Source organism: Pseudorca crassidens, chromosome 14 (genome assembly GCF_039906515.1).
Source record: "Pseudorca crassidens isolate mPseCra1 chromosome 14, mPseCra1.hap1, whole genome shotgun sequence".
NCBI classification, from domain to species: domain Eukaryota; kingdom Metazoa; phylum Chordata; class Mammalia; order Artiodactyla; family Delphinidae; genus Pseudorca; species Pseudorca crassidens.
This window is the reverse complement of record NC_090309.1, coordinates 60,126,099-60,147,223: the sequence shown is the minus strand read 5'-3', so window position 1 is coordinate 60,147,223 and position 21,125 is coordinate 60,126,099. Positions and strand designations below refer to the sequence as shown.

General features: G+C 42.1%; 1 protein-coding gene across 10 annotated transcripts in view; it reads right to left on the bottom strand.

Moving 5' to 3' along the window:
• Positions 1-13,044: 13,044 nt before the first annotated feature.
• Positions 13,045-21,125, bottom strand: part of SLC8A1 (solute carrier family 8 member A1) — a 409,948-nt gene continuing 401,867 nt past the window's right edge. For all 10 annotated transcript variants that reach the window (XM_067703172.1, XM_067703167.1, XM_067703173.1 and 7 more), the window contains one exon: positions 13,045-16,540. In XM_067703172.1, coding sequence (XP_067559273.1) covers positions 16,164-16,540 — 377 coding nt within the window. In that variant the 3' untranslated portion in view covers positions 13,045-16,163. The remainder of the gene's footprint in view (positions 16,541-21,125) is intronic.

Sequence of the window (21,125 nt, the reverse complement as noted above, 5' to 3'; positions counted from 1 at the left end):
CTCTCTCTTCAGGATCAACTAGAGGGACATTAGGATTGCTCACTTCATTTTTCGAGGCATGAACTCCTTCTCTCCACTTTGGCCTCTCTCCTTTCCACTCTCCCCCCCGCAGCCTGTGTTTGGAGGCTATTTTTGGTGGGTCCTTTAAACTGTGCATACAGGATGTGCACATGTGCACATGGGCTGGTCTTTCCTTTTCTGTCCTGTGTGGGGAATTCATGATCGCCTCTTTGGAAGAGTTTCTGGCACAGTGATCTGCCTCCCTTTTCTTTATGGATTGCCTATGAGTTCAGTTTACTATCAAAAGTATCTACCAAGCTTCTTCGGTAGGAAGGCATTGCCATCCTAACCATCAGAGGTGAGAGAGACATTCTAAATTTGTTTCCTACCTGAATTCTTCCATCTCGCCTGCCCTGGGGGGAACACTCCCAGTGGGACCGAGCAGTGTTTTGTGCAGATAAATAGTGTGTACAAGATGCTAGTTCCTTCTCTTGTCCTCCTCTAGGAAGCTCAAAATGTCTCCTCAGTGTGAGCTTCCTACTGTCTACAAAAATTAATGGGTGAAATCCAGGAAAATCCCTGTTGGAATAACAGTTGTGCCAACAGTTATTTTTATGGCTTATTAGAATAATAGCGAATTACACCCCTGGCCTACGAAAATCACCATGAATGGCACTGAAAGGCAGAAGCTGTTGGGAGATTAAAGCAACTATCTGTTACCTTGTCATGTCAAGGCCTTTTTAATGTTTCACATAAGTTAATGGGCTTTAGAGCATGTAACTTTTTCTCTTAAACTTTCCAAGGGAAAATTTTAATCCAGGTTTGTTTCAAGATTTCAAGACTTGAGTCCATAACATAAACCATGGATTGTCGACAAAGCCAAGCCACCACTGTAGTTTTGCCTTGTGGACTACAGAGGTCTGGAAGGGAGGTCAAGGCTCTGGATCTGAGTGAGTCCCAGGCAGTCTGACCCAGCCCCTCCCCTGCAAATGTGCATGTTCTATCGCCAAGCACCTTGACATTTGGTGATTATTCTAAGAAGTATCTTCTCAGTGAGGCTTTAACTTTGAGTAAAAGACAGAATATGCAGATGGAAATGACACAATGGTGGAGACAGAGGAAGGGGGGGCGGTGTTTTAGCTGGAGTTGTGTGGTGATCAGGTCACAGCTGGGGAAAGAGCCAATGAGAAAATGCTGTCAGAGACAGAAAACGGGACACCCAAATGCAACACAGATTTTAGAGAAGAAGGTAGAACATTATGATACATCAGTTATTCTTTTCCAGGAATTCCTGAAAAAGAGCAGGCAGTCATTCCAAGATATCTGCCAAGTGTCCTTCCTTCAAAGGAAGGCCTGGGGGTATAGTTTAGCATTTTCCTTCAGAATATCATTGTTGAGGTTCCATTTTAGGCCTCCTTTCGGCTACTCTGAATTTATTTTTCTGCATCAAAAAGAGGGGTCAACCCCTAGAGGGGTGGGATGGGGAGGGTGGGAGGGAGACGCAAGAGGGAGGAGATATGTATACAGATAGCTGATTCACTCTGTTATAAAGCAGAAACTAACACACCATTCTAAAGCAATTATACTCCAATAAAGATGTTTAAAAAAAAAAAAAGAAGGGTCAAAATACATATGGATGTTTTAGGTAGCTGTAAATGTGTTATTTTCAGGTTAGATTTAAGGAAGCACACACACATGCATGCACACACACAGCCCACAATCTTAAATTCCCTTTCCTAAGCCATTTTTATAAGCCAAGTTACTTGCTGGCCTTCCACTCTGGTTCTGCACCAATTCAAATGAGCCTAGAAGAAAGCTCCCAGGGGTCTTGGGATTGATGTCTACATTGTCTGTGGTTTCCAGGTTTTATGAGCTATGTGAGCCTTTGACACTATCTTCGAAAACCCAGACACACTTAGAACCACTAGTCATTTGAGCTCAGTCCACACCCATTCTTCAAACCAATAGACCATGTCATTAAATGTAACTCAGTTCTGTTACATGATGGCTTAGCATTAAGGTAAATGGGCCAGAGCTGATCAATTAAGGGAAAGGTGTCCAAGGTCATTCTCTAGGCCCTGGGCAGTCAGGCAAAGCGGATTTGCTGTTGGTTTTTTAAAAGAACTAGAAGAGCTGATGAGAAATCTTTCTGATTGGAGATCCTGCCTGAAGCTGTTAACACCAGTGAAGAACGTTTGTAAGGATTAATTTTCCTTCAGATTATATTTTATGTCTGAATGGTGGGCATTTCTGTCCATATATCAGAAGGTATTGGGCCTAGATGGAATCTATCACTTAAGCTTTCAAGCTTTTTCCTGTGAGGAAGCAGAGTTGAACAGTGGGTGACATGAACTTTTCATGACCACTCAGAGCACTGTTTGTAGTTCTCAAACTTGAACGTACATCAGAATCATCCCAAGGGCTTATTAAAACCCACATTGGTGGTCCCACTCCCAGAATTTCTGATTCATGGGTCTGGGTTGGGGTCTCAGGTGGGAACAGGGAATTTATATACCCAACAAATTGCAAAGTTGCTGCTGATGCTGCCTTGTTGGGGACCAAATGTTACGAACCACTGTAGTAGCTTATCCTAAAACACACTAGTTATTCAATCACCTTAATTGCACTCCCAGGACAAAGCCTTTCCATTTGGAATGTGAAGGTCAGTGTTGGATTTTTTTCCGAGGCATTCTTATAATGTAGGCAAGGGACAGATTCAATTGGTGCTAGTTTAATTCTTGAGAAACTAGAGGTGCAGAAGTTTAAGTCTCATATTAGCATATACAGCAAACCCAAAAGTGAAATACGACTCAAACTCGTGCTCTAACCTATGACCTTCCTCTGAAGAGAATATGCTTTTTATACATCATTAAATTTGAGTCCCAAAAGGCTATTTGCGGAAGACTCTATGGCGTTTCTTCAGGGAGTAGTATTTTAGGAATAGTATTAAGTCTCTCTCGCCACACAGGTGGTATTCTCCCTGAGACCTCAGGAGGATTAACATGATAACAGCTAAATTTGTTCGTAGTTTCTTCACTGAACACAAAGGTCTGTTGACTTTTTCTAGTACAATCCTTTGTACAGCCTACCAAATGTAAGGACCTATATAAAAGAGTAAAGAGTGAACAAGAACAGCAAGGGCCTCTCCATGAAATCCCGTTGATGAGGAGTTCGGTTCAACAAGCTGTCAGCACGTGTAATTAGAGTTGGCGGTTCTTTTGACTGACAGGTGGACCTGGGTCGATCAAGAGGCTGGACTGGCACAAGGGGTTGAGGAAAAACAGACATGAGTTTGTCAGAAGGGGCCACTCCCTGTGCAGAAGGAGAGCTTCATTTATTTATGGGTTCTCTGCCTTAAACCAAGCACCTACTGATGATCGACAGGGCTACCGGGATGGCTTTAAGGCAGTCACCTCTAGAAAATGCTTATGGCACGGATTTGTTTTAAAAAAAGAAAAATCTACCTTTCCAATTTAGGATTTCCTAATCAAATGTGAAATGAGGGTCAAATTCAACGTGAGGGACTTAACGGAAATATAAAAATATGATGCCTACTGTAACTGAATAGCAGCTCTACATAAAGACATATAATGAGAGAAGGAAAAGTAATTTTTTCCCCAGGTGGAAGTTAGACAGTACTATAGTTAGGACAAAAATACTATCTTTTAATTTTCTCTCTCAACAACGAGGCTCGCGAGATCACTTCATCTGTTGCAATGCCAGGAACTTTTGTTTACCTTCCCCCCCCTGACAAATATGGCTTTTTGCCTCAGTGCTAATAAAACTGGAATATCTTACTGCTGTGATGTTGCCATGGTTTTGTCATTTCTGATGACATTCTAACTGGGATTCCTTCAAGAGAAAGCTTACATTTATTCCACTAAAACATTCCTTGTTTACATAAGCAGAGTTTGTCATGGTTGCTTTTTCTTTTTTTCTTTCTTTTCCCCATGGCAATGTCTACATCCTCTTGCTATATTTTCTCCAACCATGTGCAATTTCAGATTGCTAATGAGACATTTGGGCTGTGGCAAACCAGATGATGGCTAGGGATGGGATTTAAGTCTTTTTGTAAAATCTTTCTGAGGAGTCATTTTCTCCATAACAAGGGAGGCGTTTGAAAAGACAGTTGAATCTGCAGCAAATGCAATCCTTTTTTCATCTTCCTTTAGAATACTTATATCTTTTAATATCTTTCTCCTGGTCAGTGTGCATCCTGTCTGTATTCACACACTTTAGTATAAAATCACTGCTGGCTGTCTCTTTCTCCTAAAAGGTTGTCACTAAGTATAAAAATTGAAGAATAGGGCTTCCCTGGTGGCGCAGTGGTTGAGAGTCTGCCTGCCGATGCAGGGGACACGGGTTCGTGCCCCGGTCTGGGAATATCCCACATGTCGCAGAGCGGCTGGTCCCGTGAGCCATGGCCGCTGAGCCTGCACGTCCGGAGCCTGTGCTCCGCAACGGGAGAGGCCACAACAGTGAGAGGCCCGCGTACCGCAAAAAAAACAAAATACAAAAAACAAAAAGACAAAAATTGAAGAATAAAAGTGGAATTATTGTAGGAAACTGTGAATTCAAAATTTACATTTAGAAGAATAGCAGATTCAACCTTAGGAAGTCATTCCTATCTCATTAAATTTTCTATTGTTGGGCATCCCACAAAGGGAGAAACTTTTCACTCCAGTTAGGGAAGGGAAAGTTTTTCAGCAGTGCATAAAGAATTGTTTCAAAATAAATCTTTAAATTCCTGTCAGACTTAATGTGGTTTTATTGGCTTGAGGCTTACATTGGTAATCAAGTATTATGAGGAGTGTTATGAGGACCAACTGGTTCCCAACATAAAGCACCTTCAAACCATACCCACTGGATTGATACCAGGATCACGCCGGGGCTTCACGTGTTCTGGAAGACCAAGTTAAAGGTGAAGCCCCTCCATTTAATGATGAGGAAATTCAAGTCCAGAAAGAGCTCAGGATTCACAATCCTCTGAAACAATGAAATTCGAATTTTCAAAAGAAGAAAGCCTTTGAGGTCTCCTCTTTGGTGACTATTTGGTGTTGAAATGAAGAGAACATTGTGTACTCAGACATGGGGATTGAGGTCTTCTCTTTTTTGGCTGTTAAAATGTGACAGCTGGAGTTGTAACTCACTGAAATACAGCCAGATGCCTCAAAGTCGAAAGAACATTAGGCAGAGTTAAGAAAATTCAGTGATGAACTAATATCCACACCCAGTAGAAAAAAATTCAGGAATGGGAAGGCAAATTATTTTTGGAACAAGTTTATCCCAACTTGAAACGCTGAAAGACTGTATGTCAGTCTCACACAGGCTTTGGTGCATTGTAGACTCTGGAGATGTTAGTTGAGTTTGTATCCATTTATCTCGTTGGTGAAAGATAGAATGTGAAGTTAAGAAAATGAGCAGTTCTATTTCTATTAAAGGAATGTTCCTGGATATTTTTCAGAACGGCTCCGTTTAGCAGTCTTAAACTGATAAAACGTCTCTAGACCGAAATGGAAGTTTAATTTAATTAGTGTACCATAGCTGGACTCTTCCTGACTACATTCAGGGCTAGTGCTAATTTTCTTGAAATTAACTTGTCTTGAATTCTTCATACTTTCTTAGGGTGCCTAGTATAATACTCTGCACAAAAGAAATGTTTGAGGTTTATGGAATTGTATGATTGAAAAAATGAAATAGACTCTGATAGTTGATTTAAAAATTGTTCCACTGCCTTGGCTCTATAGATGACTTTTTAAAAGTTTTAACTGAGTATCAAGTAAGTCAATGATCTTGGAGGACAGACTTGTAAATTTTGGCCCTCTTTGGTTTCTTTCTGATTCTCTTTCTTGGGCAATTTGTCAGTTGGTACTTAGCAAGCTCCAGTTTCCAGATCTGAATTTGAATTTGTGAGTACTGTCCAAACACTTTCTGCATTTTTCAATCCTTATTGATTTGCGAGGACTAGGCAGGAAGATAAAGTGACATTCGATATCCTGTCATCAAAGTGATTTCTGACCTTTGATTAAGGGTTGGAAATATTTCCTCAAACCTTTTCTTTTTGGTGTGGTTTGCAGTCACTTAAAACAAAGCCACTTAGTAAGTACAGTGTTAGTCAGTATGGAGACAATCAGAATGGTCTGTGTTTTTTGTTTGTTTTTGTTTTTGCGGTACGCGGGCCTCTCACTGCTGCGGCCTCTCCCGCCGCGGAGCACAGGCTCCGGACGCGCAGGCTCAGCGGCCATGGCTCACGGGCCCAGCCGCTCCGCGGCATGTGGGATCTTCCCGGACCGGGGCACCAACCCGTGTCCCGTGCATCGGCAGGCGGACTCTCAACCACTGCGCCACCCGGGAAGCCCTGGTCTGTGTTTTTGTACAAAACTTCTCGATCAACCGATGAGGCACCTGTTTTTCTTTTTTCCTTTTATATCACAAGCTCTGGAATGGCTGTTTCTCCAGAGAGAATTAGGAAATAGAAGGCAGACTCTGGAGCTGTGTCAGTACCTTCCCACTGAATAAATGTGGGGAAATATTCCACTGGGAGCCATGACAGCTAAAACCTTAGGTGGAAAAGCAGTACATTAAGAGAGGCTGTCAGAAGCCCAGCCCTCCTCTAACCCAGCAGCATGTGCTGAATCTTCTTCATTGTGTTCAAATGTTATTAAATATCTTGTCTGTTGCTTTAAAGGGACCGAAATCAATTCTGGTCTCTTCACAAAAAAAAACCTAGTCTTTGGGTAGAGTCATAATAATACTGCCCATGGATCTCATTTTTGGTTAGTGGAAGCTTCAAGCTCTGAAGAGGTATCAATTAATTGTGAACAATGACAAAGCAACTATTATTTTCATTTTACTAATGAAATGATTCTTAGAGTTGGAGTGTCAGTGCATTGGCTGGAAAGAAAAAAATGCAAGTTTAGATTCCTCACCACTAGGTCCAATACTTAAGTGTTTGTTGCTTTCTCAGTGTTTTAAAAAATTCGTTCCATGGCAACCAGTTTGGAGAGAGGGATTCGCTCTCCAAGCAGGCAACAAGTATGTGATGTAGTTGCATGACTCTGTTTGGAAAGGTTTGAGTCAAACACAACATGCTGGCTCAGAGCAGAAAGGAATCTCTGCAGGTAATATTCCCATCAAGTGAAAACAATCCTTCTTGCATTGATCTAATGTTCATAGACCATATATATCCATCACGGGGGTGAGCAAAGTGGTGATCTGGCTCAAGGACTAGGATTGATCCCATCTATTTTGCCTACTTCCTGATGCCATTTAGTGACTAAATGGTGGTGTGATTATGATATTAATAGTGATCCGTCTCCCCTGCCTGACTGCTTGTTTGCCTCTAGATACTCTATGAACGGGATGGGGGAGGGCAGTGGTTGGGTACTGATGTTAGTAAATCCCATGTCTCAATGATCAACATAAATTCTCCTGACAGCTTTGCAAAAATGCAATCTTTGCTTCAGATCTGGGGTTTAAAAGCATCTCTCTCGGTTTTGTGTTTAATATTAAACATTTGAAACAGTCACAGTTTTAAAGAGAAGAAGCAGGTTTCGTTCCTTTGGAAAGGGAGGACAACTCTTTTTTTTTTTTGGCTTTCTCTCACTGTCCACAGTTGTTTCTGAAAGATATGCACAGGGCTTAAGAGTCAGAAGTAGGAAAAGGGGGCACTGAAGTAGAGCCACTGATGCAACCTAATGCTCACAGGTTCTTTGGGTGCTAATTGGGAAAATTCCCGATCCATTTTGTTGAGAAAGATACTCATTTGTTTTAGAAAAGTAAATCTATGCAGAGTCTGTGAGAACAACCTGAGAATATCAAGAATATTTTAAGCCTCCCATATACATTTACTACGGCATCCTCTGTCTCAAAGAAGATTCAGAGTGTCAAATTTCCTATCCGATTACTGATGGCAGCAAAAACCTGTGCTTAGAGTTTTAGATGGAAATATCAGACATTATTTTCTTGCAAATTGTAACAATAACAATGTGGCTAACAAAAATAACTTTACAGGGGCTTCCCTGGTGGTGTAGTGGTTGAGAGTCCGCCTGCCCATGCAGGGGACGCGGGTTCGTGCCCCGGTCCGGGAAGATCCCACATGCCGCGGAGCTGCTGGGCCCGTGAGCCATGGCCGCTGAGCCTGCGCGTCCGGAGCCTGTGCTCCGCAACAGGAGAGGCCACAACAGTGAGAGGCCCGCGTACCGCAAAAAAAAAACCCCAAAACAAAAAAAACTTTATGTTTTGGCATGATGCCATCCCTTGCTTAGATCCAATACCACAAAAGTTTAGTTGATGCAATATTAATAAAATAAAGTCCTTGCAATATTTCTGATAGTAAGTGTCCCAAACGGAGTCCAGTATGTAATGAAGCATTTGACTAAATAGGTTCCAGTGACTTGGCATGAACATCACACCCCACTCTGAACACATTCCTCATCCTTCCCTTTGGAGAAATCTCACGTACCAACTGGTTGAAAGGGCTAGTTTGCCTGTTAGTAAGATCTTGGCAGCAAAACACTAAGGATAAGACAACCAGTGTATATGAGAGTTGAGGGTGGGTTTAGTTGAGAATATCTAAGCTAAACTACAGCTAGTGGAGAACCTACATGTCAGTAGATGATTAGGTATTTGTGGCAAAACTAGGTGGGAGTCCCATTCCTTTTGTCCCAACACGCCAAAACACAGTTCTAGAAAATATCAACTAATGTATGGGGGCTGATCTGCTCAGTGCTATGTTTCCAGGAAAATATAGACTCTCATCCTTTTAATCCCCCAGGATTTGACCTAGATGAGGACTGTTTTTCAAGAGCGGTATTCAAACCCCCCCAAAAGACAGAGGGTAATTGGAAAAGTCAGAAAGGAGCCCTAATTGATCCAGAAACTTTCTATCAGAAATGCTTGCCAAACGAGGAAAGAAAAAATGAATTTCTTTCTTTTAAAAATCTATGTATGTTTTTAGAAGGATAGATATAATTAACAGTATTCTAAGCAGTTTTCAAACAACTTGGAATTTACATCTTTAACTAAAAAGGAAAAAAAAATTCAGGAATATGCTTCCTTCCACGTCTCCCCCCCTGCCCCCCTTCTCCCATTTATAAAAGAGATCTGATAAAAAGGAACACCAACCTGACATGGGCTTTCAGGGCAATCCTAGACATCTGAAAATGCCATTCGAGTTCTTTGACATACATCATCTATTTTTGTATTTATGTATCTCTATGCTCTAGGAAGAGATGGGATAGAGGAGATTTACTTCTGAAACCGTATCTGATACTCACAGAAATCATTTCAAATTAGCATTTCAAATCTTTCTGCTTGTTTGTTTTTACACTGGTTGAAATGGCAACTTTCCGTAAAAAGAAGGTTGAAAACAGCATTTCTATTTGCTGTTCATGAAAAGGTCAGTGTTTCACAAGCCTTTTAACTACTGATAGGTCTGTCTGAGCTTTATCGTTTATTTGGGCTAGATTCCAGCTCAATGTCCCATCTGATGTGTTATTATTTTAAATATTCAAATTATTTCTGAAATGTAAATAACATCAAAATAGAATCAGCCTTTTATAAATGAAATGATCAAGTTATTATGTTGTGAAATTTAGAATCTTCATGGCTTAAAAAAAGAGGGTAGAAATTATTGGAGGCATTTTTATGAGACACCTGTGTAAGTCCAGTGCATTACACAAAGTAACTCAGCAGTATAGAAACGTGTGCCAGAAGCATCCTTTTTTTTTTTTTGGATGCCAAAGCCAAAGGTTAGGCATGCTCAGCTTTGATTTTCATATAAACACTGAGAATGAGAGTATTAATTGTACTGTTGTTTCTAAAAACTGGGAATCCATCTTCTGTAAGGATAATGGCTTTCAGATATCTTAGACAAGGGTAGCCGGGGATGAGATCTTAACAATTTTCTCTTGGCTAATTCTCTCATTTTTAAATATGTTCTTGTCAAGCACATAGATAATTCTCACCCACATGATTATTTTAGCCATGTTCTTTAATTATATGAGTATCATGAGAATGGAAAATCTTTTAAGATGTCTTCCTTGGGAAGAAATTACAAATTTTAATGTTGAGTGTAAGAAGGTAGAGAATTATTTTTCTCACAACTAGACACATGGGCCATATCAGCTTTATCTTAAATATTTATATAATGTAGTCTTTTTAGGTGAAATTGTTTGAAAATGGTTATATATTTGGTATACATTTAAGAGAAACTGTTCCTTCCACTTGGAGAGAACGGAATCTTCACACTGGAGGATGGGTCACTGCAAACCTAGGATCATGTTTTTAGGAAAGATCTCCTTGGAGAATTTATCTATTGCTCTACCATGTGGCTTTAAGAAGTCTAATAACAAATGCTGTAAATTAAATGTGGGTTATTTCAACTTGGGAATGTAGGGGAAATGTCTTTGAAAATCTCTGGGCCATATCCTTCCAGGCAAATAAACAATTTCCAGTACAGAGGGCTGTATAATCATTCTGGTAAATTAATTCCCTTCTACACTACTGGATTTGGGTAGGTAGATCTCTTTGCAGTCAACAAATTAGGAGGGCTGGGCTCTGCATTAACTGTCAAAATTGACTCAGTAACATTGATGTTAGCTAATTTCTCTCTTGGTGTGTTTGGTTACTAATGTGAATTTCCCTACCATTTGCATATCATGAATGTAATAACTACAGAGAAGCATTTGATCCACTCACATTTCTTGGAGGCATGGAAGCTATATATGATGGGTTTCTATGGTTACACACTTCACGTTTGGAGATGTACGTGGGGGTCTTTATCCTCGACCCATACCTGCATACATATATAGAATAAAAGGCTAGGTAGGTGGGCACTAAAACATGAAGCACATGATCCAGAGAGGAACAAAATGAACAGTGCTGCTGCAGTGTGTAGCTGCAGGGTCCAATCCTGTCCTAAACATTTATAGAGATACCACTGTCTGATGCCTGTTTTCCAGGTGGAACATCATTATAGTTGACTTTCCAATAACAAGTTCACTTTCAATAAAACATGACCAGAGTATTTTTAGTATGAGCCTTTTCCGCATTGTTGAGAGGTAATAGTAAACACTACTAAGGGTAATGAATATGATGGGAATAGCCATGGAAGAACTACAAAGGTTGGAAATCGGGAACAAAAAAGGTTAAGATTGCATATTCCCAAGGGGACACCTCTCTGGATCTTCGAAAAAAGGTTAGACTGCATGATTTTAAAGAATGTGAGCAGGTTAAGCATCTGTAAAATACTGCATTGATTACCAGGCAATTCTGGGCAAGCAATTCTTCCTGTCAAGACATGGGTCATAATTCTAACTACAAAGTTATATTGCTTTTTTGAAGTTATAATGTTCTGTTCTACAAATCAATCAATCAATGAAAATAATTTATACAATGACCACTGATTTAAAAGTCCCATAGGAGAGTCAATGAGAGGACCTTTGACAAAATGGAAATTGGGAGAGCCTCTGAATGCATCTGTTTGGATATCTTGGCAGGGAAAAAGTCACAGCTAGATACTCACCCATTTCTCATTGGCTGGAATGCTGAAGCACTCTCTCCCTTGGGAGTCCCCCCAACTTAGTGGTTGCTCCTCCTATAGGTAAGACATTCTCTGCTTTGGGAGATGATTAACCATGGCTCGGTTAAGTTCTAAAAATTAAATGTCTCTTACAATTGTTTCCCCTTCCTATGCTATCTTTGCAGGTGAAATATCATCAGGACCGACCAACACTTGACGTATGTTGGGTGGAAGACAACGAATGTGGCTAGAGGTGATAAGAACACAATGGTTGGAAAGAAGAGCAGAAATGCAATCCATTACCAAAATCTGTAAGTAGATCTGAATGAAAGTTCATGAAGCCACGCATCATAGCACCTTTCTCTCTTTGTAAGAGAAATATGATCTTTGTATGTCTCTTCTATGTCATGTGCTTGTTTATCAATTGAAATGCTCAGTTTTACCAACAGCTGGAATGTCTTGGCCAAGTGCAGTGATTACTACAACAAAAGCCAAGTGCCATTTTTAGGTCACTGTAAGATCCAGTGTCGTACATGGTTGATCATGAAATGGCCAAGTATTCTTGAAGTTATGAAACTATACTCATGACTTGCTCTGGATATAACTGCCCATAATCAGACACAGACAGAAAACCATAATCAAAGAGAAACTACCCATCTTGAGCCAGGAAACACTGAAAGAAGTCTTAAAGGAGTTGATTTACATTCTTGAGATAGTGAAGTTTTGTCACCATTAGAGAATGTAAGGGCTTCATCATCTACCAGAGGAAACGTGTTATTTTTCTGATTGCTCCCACAATGTTCTCAGATGGAAGCAGCCAAACTGGTGAATCTCACTTTGACAGATTAGGAGCAGGGGCCCTGGGCTGCGGAATCAACAATGAATCTAGGCCCTCGTGGACAAGAGCATGTGTACAATGATCTTTCATTAATCGTGAGACCGCTGCGGGGGAAGGTATTGCATCAGGAAGTCTCATTGTGGACGAGAGCCACCTATCAGAATAGCTGCAGAATTGAAGACAGCATGCTTTATAAGAAAAAATTATAAGAAGAAAAAACTGAGTGTGTTTATGCTGTGAGCCACAAAAGCAAACTCCAAAAACCTTCACTGGTGGAAGGCTTGAATCGGAATCTTTGAAAGACTAAAATTAGCTTATAAGAGGTTAGAATCATTGGGCCACGGCATTTTGCTGAAGAGTTGCTCAACAGGCAAGGCTACTCTGGTCACTGAATTATTCCTTTTGCTGTTAAAGAAGTAGACGTTGGCTGCTCATTCTGTGTTAAACCAAAGCTTGGGTCCCAGGAGACACATTAATTGTTGATCCAAGAAAATTACCTTCCCATAGGAAAGTGTTCTGTGTATGACCATATATGGATATAATATGGGAATTCTAAAGAATAACATGAGGAATTCTAAAGAAAAATTTAAAGACAATGAGATGCATAAAGTATCATTTATCTCAATATTCTGACCCTGTGCTCCTTTGGGACATTAAAAGGAAACAATGCGTGACCAAAGGGTTGACATTTGCCAAGTCGAATACTGGGCATCTATTTTCTTTCTTTTGGATGAGGATACCAATTGCACAATAATACCTTTTCGGTCTTTATTTCTTCAAAACATGAAAGCAAAAGATGAAGTAGATGACAATGAGAAGAGAGAAAACATTCCATACAGAATATGCTGTATCGCTAGTGATTAAATCAGAAACAATTAGAAACTTTATTTGTCTGTGTCAATAGTGTGTACCATTTATAAGGAACAGCACAATTAGTGCACTTCCCCCCCAAGCTGTGCATAATACACACAAAATAATCAAACAAAAGAATTTTTACACGACTATAATTCCTAATACAACCCTGAACAACCAGAATCATATTGTCTCGAAAACATGAAAATTTAAAAAGCAAACAAACAAACCAAAAAGCTTTGAAGTTGACCAATGGCAAGGATTTCTTAAAGTCCTTTGTGAAAATTTGCTGTGGGATTATTAACATTCCAAATATGGCTAGAAAGGAGGGCAAGGTCTTTCTAATGTTTCAACAACTCCTATCCCTTGACAATTTACTTGGTGTTCCTAGGCTAGCTTTCTATTTAATAACTCTTCAAAAAAAAATAAAGGGTTAGAGTTTGCCCTCAAAGGAGTTAGGCCACCAGTGTGTTGGGCCATGACAGGTAGGGGTGGGGCTCCAAGAGATAGGAGAAATTGTAGAGCCGTGGGGGGCATAGAAAAGCACTGCTGTCCAAGAAAGATAAAAATTGGGGTTAACTGGGCCTTCTCAGTGATTGGATCACCAGCACAATTGCCTTGCTTGGTTTAAAATGGGAAGATGTGCAGATCTGCAAGACGGGCTAAGGATACATAGACTGCTTTTCGTACCCTATGCCTTATACTGTCTCAGTTAAAGACAATCTTAGATGTTTAGACAAGAGGGTTTCAGAATTGTGTTTTTCTCCTAAGATCAGACTGTTTCCGTGTGACTGCGTTAACCCCCTCTGGGCAGGGATCTGGGCCGTCTTGTCCATGGTTTAGTCCCCAGGAGGAAGCACAGTACCTGGCATATTGAGTGGGTAACCAGCATTTAATTATTCATTCGGTCACCCAGTGTTTATTAAATGATGAATGAGCCTGATGATTAAGTGGAAGAAAATACAAATTAAAATTGTTGAGAGTTGAGTTAAGGATCTTTGAATCAATACAGAGGGCTTAGGGGTGTCTCCGGCCTGGGATTCTTTATGGATAGAGAAGTGTCTGAGAGGGGACCTAAGTCGTTTCATTTATACCTCATTCGTGGACTCATGGCTTTGGAATGTTGGGTTTATCCACCCTCTCTGATACTGTGAAACAGAAAGAGCCATTCCTTTTCCAGCGTTAAAAATCTCCCAGGGCAATGCTCCTGGGAGGCACTCATCATCCCATTTAATTGCTTCCTCCTTAGTCCTAAGTAGAGAAGATACACTTTTAAAGGCCTGTCGCTCACCACGGCTTCTTTCCTCCTCAGGAACTGCAGATACAATCAGAGGGGTCTGGATGGTGAAAGAAACGGCTCCAGATTGCCTTTTACATACAAAAATAAAATGAACAAACCAGCACTATCTACCGTCTGTGCCAGACAGAGCAGATGTGAAATAAATACTTTGGGGACAGGGGTGTTGTGGGAATGGAAGCTTTCAAAGCTCAGGCACATCTAACGCATCCCCTTCTCTACATGCCCTTCTCCTTGGCCTTCCTGAACCAACAGGTGAGTTTTTGAGGCTCTGATGTGTACCAAGTGGCTAATTTTCCATGAAGATACTTTGCCTACTGTCCTCTCAATAGCTTTAACTTCCCATGTAACAGTTATTGCTTCTTAGAAATGAACATGCAATCCATGAATAAGCCATTTTCTCCTTTTATCCCTAATCAAACTCAATAACAACACAAAAGTTACAACTCAGGTGAAAAGAAAACTCACTTATGTCTTCAACGACCCATCAATCAACGTTGCCCAATGGGAGAACGGTATGTGCTATACTCTACTATGTACAGAGACGCTTGGTTTTGTTGTATTTGTTTTTCATCCATGCACTGTGCAACAGGTATCACAACAACATTCCCAAACAGGCCCATGAAGGAGGAGCAGATGTTCGGTCATGACTGGAACAGGAGTGTGCAGGCCATGGATGCTTTTGCAAACAAAACTGACGGGCGATCCCAGGCAAGAGCAACGTGGGACTGGGACACACACTGATGCAAGTGGAAAAGGATGATGTGCTTTTGGAAGGGGGTTATTCTTCCTGTTTGTATGAGGGGAGGTGAGCAGGAGGGTTGGGATGGGGGGGTCTGGGGGGTTAGCAGGGCTGGAACACCAGAATATAAGGGCCTTCCTAATCACAGTCCAGTGCTAAAGAGATAAGAAAGGATTTTGCATGTTCCTGGGAATCTAGGCGTGATGTTCCTGTACCTGGTGAACAAGAGTGCCAGGCCTATCTTTCACTATCAGACTCTATCTAGGACCATGACTTTTCTGGGCTCCATTCCAGCTGCCATGTTTCTTCCTGGAGGCAGCTTCACCTCTGCTCCCATCCCAGAGATGCGCATGCAATTTAGTTATATGGTGAAGACATGCTTCTTTCTTCTTCCATGCCCATTTCCTCTCTTAATCCAAAATAATTTTTTAAATGCTTGGGGGAAGGGAGAGTTATCTTAATGATTTCCATTTTTACCCAAAACCCATTTGCATTTAGATTGGTCATCACCTCCCATAAGAGAAGCAAAAACCCTGATCCTCCCCCCAAAAACCAAAACAAAAACCTAACATCAACTACCTCCCCAACCCCACCCCCCAAACAAGCAAAAACAAACAGAAAACAAATCAAAGACTTTACGATTTATGAACCCGGAGAGAATACAGCCCTCAGAGGCTGAGCTGCAAAGATGGCCCTGCCTCCACGCCTGGTTCAACCTGACGACGCCCCTGGGAACAGGAGGTGATGCCTTCTCACTCCGGCCCTAGTACAGAGTCTGCTCGTGAAGCTGGATTCCATCAGCAGGTAAGTGGACGTGACAAATGTCAGTTTCTTCTGTTCGTTATACATAATTTTTTATGTATATATATGTATATATATATATATAAATTTACTACATCTGATTGTTCCTTTAGAAGCCTTTTATGTGGCAGTAGGCCTCCAGGGAGGAGAAGAAAATGTACAAGAGCCACAGGAGCACAAAGAGGCAGGATGTGAGGAGCTTGGCAGTCCGGGGCCCACCCAGCTCACCTCCGATTTCTGGCCTCCGCCGATACAGCAGCACCCCGACATTGATGAAAGCAAAAATGGTGAAGAGAGTGACGGAGAAAGCCAGCGTGCCAGGGGACACTTTGAACTGTTCCCCGTTGGCTGCATGGTAGATGGCAGCGATGGACCAGGCCACGCCAATTCCCAGGAAGACATTCACTGCGTTGCTGCCCGTGACGTTACCTATGGACGCATCTGCGTACTGGTCCTGGGTGGCGGCCACTTTGCTTGCAAATGTGTCTGTGGAGGAAGAGGAAAAAGGCCATGACACTTAGCCACTCAAAGAGGTCTGTGGAGTGCCAGCAGCTTCAGCTGCGTACTCTGGAATCAAACCATCGATGGAGACCCCGTGACCAGGACAGAGCTTTGATGTTCCCTCGAGTCCCAGTCGTGTGGTCAGAACGACAGGATCCAGGTATCAGGACTTGCTGACTTATAGGTGACCCTGGTCAAGTTCTTTACCCACAGATACCACGGTTCTTTGTAACGCTGAGTTTGCAGGGAGGCATGTTTCAGAGCGTTATCACGGCCTATCTACATCAGAATCAGATGGGGTCCTTCTTAAGAATGAATATTACCAGGCTCCGTCCGGCCATGCTAGATCATAAGGGCCGGGACTCGGGAACATGTTTTTACAACATGCCAAAAGATTCTAGGTCAATGAAGTGTGAGAACGGCTGCTGAAGGGTATTACTGAAGGCTGCTGTATCATCAGCTCTAGTTTATAGATGAGAAGGTTCAGGGCTCAGGAAATATTTCCAAAGATTCAAGAGCAAGTCAGTGGTGGAAGTGAAACTAACTGACCCATGATAACAACTGACATTTGCCTAGAGCCTTACAAACAGGAAAGCAAATTCACCTATGTTATTGTGTTGATGGTGACAACAGTTCTATGAGGAGAGGGAACTTTATAGGTGAGGATACTGGGCTCTGAGAGGTGCAGCATCACCCAGCAAGGAAGCAGCCATGTTAAGGCTTGAGCTCACACCTCCTGCCTTCATGCAAATGCTGTTCATCGTTCCATCTCACCCTTCCCTGGCCTGGCACGTTAATGGCCATCCTCAAAGCTCTTTGTTCGCCAGTAATCCTGTATGCATCTTTTCTCTGAAGCTGGGAAAATCATACATTTCCTTTCTCTACAGGGAGTAGGACAAGACTGACTTACACTTGCTGAGTAGAGCACCGGGGCTTAGTGCAAACCCGACTCAGAGGGTGTGGAATTCTGCCTGCACAGCGGAATGTGTGACCCCAGGCAGGTGACTTCATTTTTCTGAGACTCAATTTCCTAATCTGTGAAATGAGGATAGTCATGCCCACTTCAGAGTGCTTTTGTTAAATTGAGCTATCATATGTAAAATGCTAACGTTTCTTTGTACAAAGCAAGAGTAGCTCCTTTTGGTGCTTTGGGAAGACAATGTGAATGGAGCTGCCTAGATCCATCTATTACAAGTTGACGCTGGATCTGAAATAGCTCCCTTTATTAAGAATGTGAACAGGACTTGTAAGATATTCAACTTCCTTTCTCTATGCTCACCTAGTTACTGGTATCAAAGTCCTTTCAGTTACCTCTGCAAAATATGTTGCACAGTCGGTTTAGAGTAGATATTAGTAACTGTCAAGTTGCACTCACGTTTGCGAAGCCAGCAATGGCAGGTACGCTGTTACCACAAGGCACTATGCTCTGAGCATGCGTGTAGTTGTGTGCTATCTGGATTACTCTCTCCCCTCTGTTGCTATTCGTTGCCACTTCCAATGAGGATGATACGTAAAGCACGTACGTTTCTATCAGCCCGTAGATTCTTATGCTTTTACCATGGGTGCTGAGAAGCTACTGGATCTGTGCTGTCACATTCTTTCTGAAAGGGAACTGGTTAACCTTGAGGGCCCATCTCCCTGATCCTGACCTGTCTGTGACGGAAAGCAGATTTTAGTTACTGTTTTATAAAGAGGCGGACTGCTTACTCTGTGCTACACGTTACACGGGTATTTTCATTCAATCCTCTTACCAACCTTATAGAGTAGATGTTACTATTTCCGCTTTTACAATGTGGGAAACAGCGATGTTGTGACAGTCTGCCTCTTGGACAGGGTGTCCGTCAACAAAGCAAGGATTCTGAGACCAAATCTGTTTGATTTCAGAGCCCATTCTCACCCTAGACCTCACTGCCCCTCCTAGGAAGGCTAAAGGTTTCCTTGCCTCTGTCCATTTCAGGTTGCCCTGTTCCTTCCACTCAGAAACCTTGAAACAGCTCCTTCCTGTATCCGTGAGAGCAAAGACTGAAGCAGGTATAGGCAGCTTGCTAACCCGTCCTGCTGGACGGGTGCTGCCTTTTTGCATGCGTGATCACGCACCGCAGCCCTGTCAGGACCATCACAACAGAGGCCGGTGAGTGAAAGCCCAGTGAGACCATCGTCACGGTCTCTTGCTGTTCATTATTAAGAGTTGTTAGGACCTGACATAGCAGCAGCCTCAAAAACAATGAAGTCATTTTGCTTTGACTTTTCGAGGACAGACAGACAGCTCAGCAAGGAAAGTAAAGGAACAGAGTCTAAAGCAGGAGAAAGCCACTTACAGCTCAGCTGCTGCTCAGGATCACCTGAGATGTTATTCTGCGCTGGCGTGGCTGCTGGCGGAGGCTAGTGCCTTCCCCGCCATGCTGCAGGGGCGGGGACCTGGCATGTTCCACAGCTTACGCATGCATACCTCCCCCGGCACGCAGTGTGTGGCACACTAGACTTCCTGGGTGCCCCATCTCCACTCGGAAACCCTGGACTTTCTGGATGGCATCTCTGCTGCCGCCCCAGAAGGGAGTGAGGCACAAATTCAAAGATGTACTGGGCCCTCCTGGGTCTGCAGGGACTTCTCCCTTAAGCCATTTCTCAATAGCCTATTAATGTGAATAGCGCATGAGAATTCTTGTAATAATAGGTTCCTGTTTACAAATGCCTTTCTTTGGATTCTCTGAAAATTAGTTGCCAAAGCGATTAGCTCCTCACATAAATGAAACATGTTTGGGCGTCTGAATCAGGGAGGTTTTTTTTTTTTTTTTTTACCTGGGTTGCACATCAGACCTTTGCTTTTCAATTCAAAAGATGGGTAAAAAAAATTGTAGGAACACAAGTAAATCCAAACCATCAGCCTTAACTGCAACAGAGACAACTCTGACTTCCAAATGAAGTGTGATGGAATCTCCCCAAACTACCTTCTCTCACCGCTGCTTAGTGCACAGAGCAGCGGACCACAGACTGCAGGCGAGGCCCTGCCAGGCCTGACCCTGAATGCCAAGCCCGCAACCTGCTATGGCTAAACAAGGCAAAAGCCACTCAAATGCCATTCCCCAGAGTGAAGTCCCAACAAGGACTATTGACATGGCGTGAGCATATTCAGAACTTGGCCCGTTAAATACAAACATGTATGAATCCGATTGCCACTGTGATTGGTACAAACTAAGTTATGTTGATAATCATTTACATATGTGTGTATAGCTGTACCTACATATATACTTCAGGTTAGTATTCTAATAGTAATTTTTGCTTCTAACTCCCACCTTGAATTCTAATGAATTTTATTTTTATATTTTTCCTTCCTTATAAACATCTTTATTCTCAAACTTCAGTTCTGTTCATTGCTCAGCCATATTATAATTTGTTTGCAATGTCTTTTATTATGTAATAAGATTCACAATAGGAATAATCTTGGCAAATATCGATGGGGTGGACACATGGATTAGTCACTATTCTGAGCCCTTTGCTCAGCCCCTGTAAACTTCTTGACGGAAATGCAAGCGCTAAAATTATACTCTTTTTTTTTTTTTAGCCACCTTGTAAGGCATGCAGGACCTTAGTTCCCTGGCCAGGGATCAAACCCGCGCCCCCTGAATTCTAATACATTTTAAATTAGTCGTAGAGTTTTAGACTTTTGGTCCTGCCCCCTTGGTACCCACTGACAGGGAAGATTTGTTTGGGATGCAGTGTGGCTGGAATTAAGCCATATGTTACAGTCAGGACATAATTGTTCTCGGCATCTAACCTTGGCGGCTAAGTCATCTAGTCAATATGCAGGGATATTGATTAGATATCAACACACTCCCCTTTCCTCCAGAAATGATTTTCTAACTGAACTTAAACTTTATTGCTACACACAGACTAAGCCTCAAACATCTCTTCTGTAAAAATAGTTCTTACAGCCCTGCAGGTCACAGGAAGGGTTTACGTATTACCCAGAGTACCATCCCACGTGGTTTATCTTCGTCTCGACTCTGCATGTGCTGGGGGCCAGCTGTGCAACTCTCAAGTGCTTCACGCTCAGGAGCAGATTTTGACTGGAGCCCAGCCTGCTACGGAGGCATGGTTGCCGCCTCCCATCACCTGTGGATTACTGATGACGCAGGGGACAGACCAGGTGGTTCAGAGCTTCCTGCTGCGTTCGTGGGAGAAGTCTCATCAAGGGGACCCTCTGGGCTCTTCTGTCAGTGTGTTCTTGGGCAAGACACTCTCTGGGGTGGGGGGGGTTCTGGTTTCCTAAGTCTACTGTTTGGGTGGTACACAGAATACATCAAGAGACTAAATTCATATATATGATTTTGGTGGGATTTTTTCTTTTTTGCAGGCGTTTGTACATGACCACCCACCTTGCTTCAAATTGACTAATCGATGACGATATCTCATTTTAAAGAATAAATGACCTAGATGAAATAGTCAAAGTGATCTCTAGACCTGAAGATCTTGCCAGTGATGAAACTGTGGCAATATTTATGGAGTTGAACCACACAGCGCAGGGTCATTTGACCTCTTAAAAATAGGTAAGAAATGTTGGCAAGGTTAC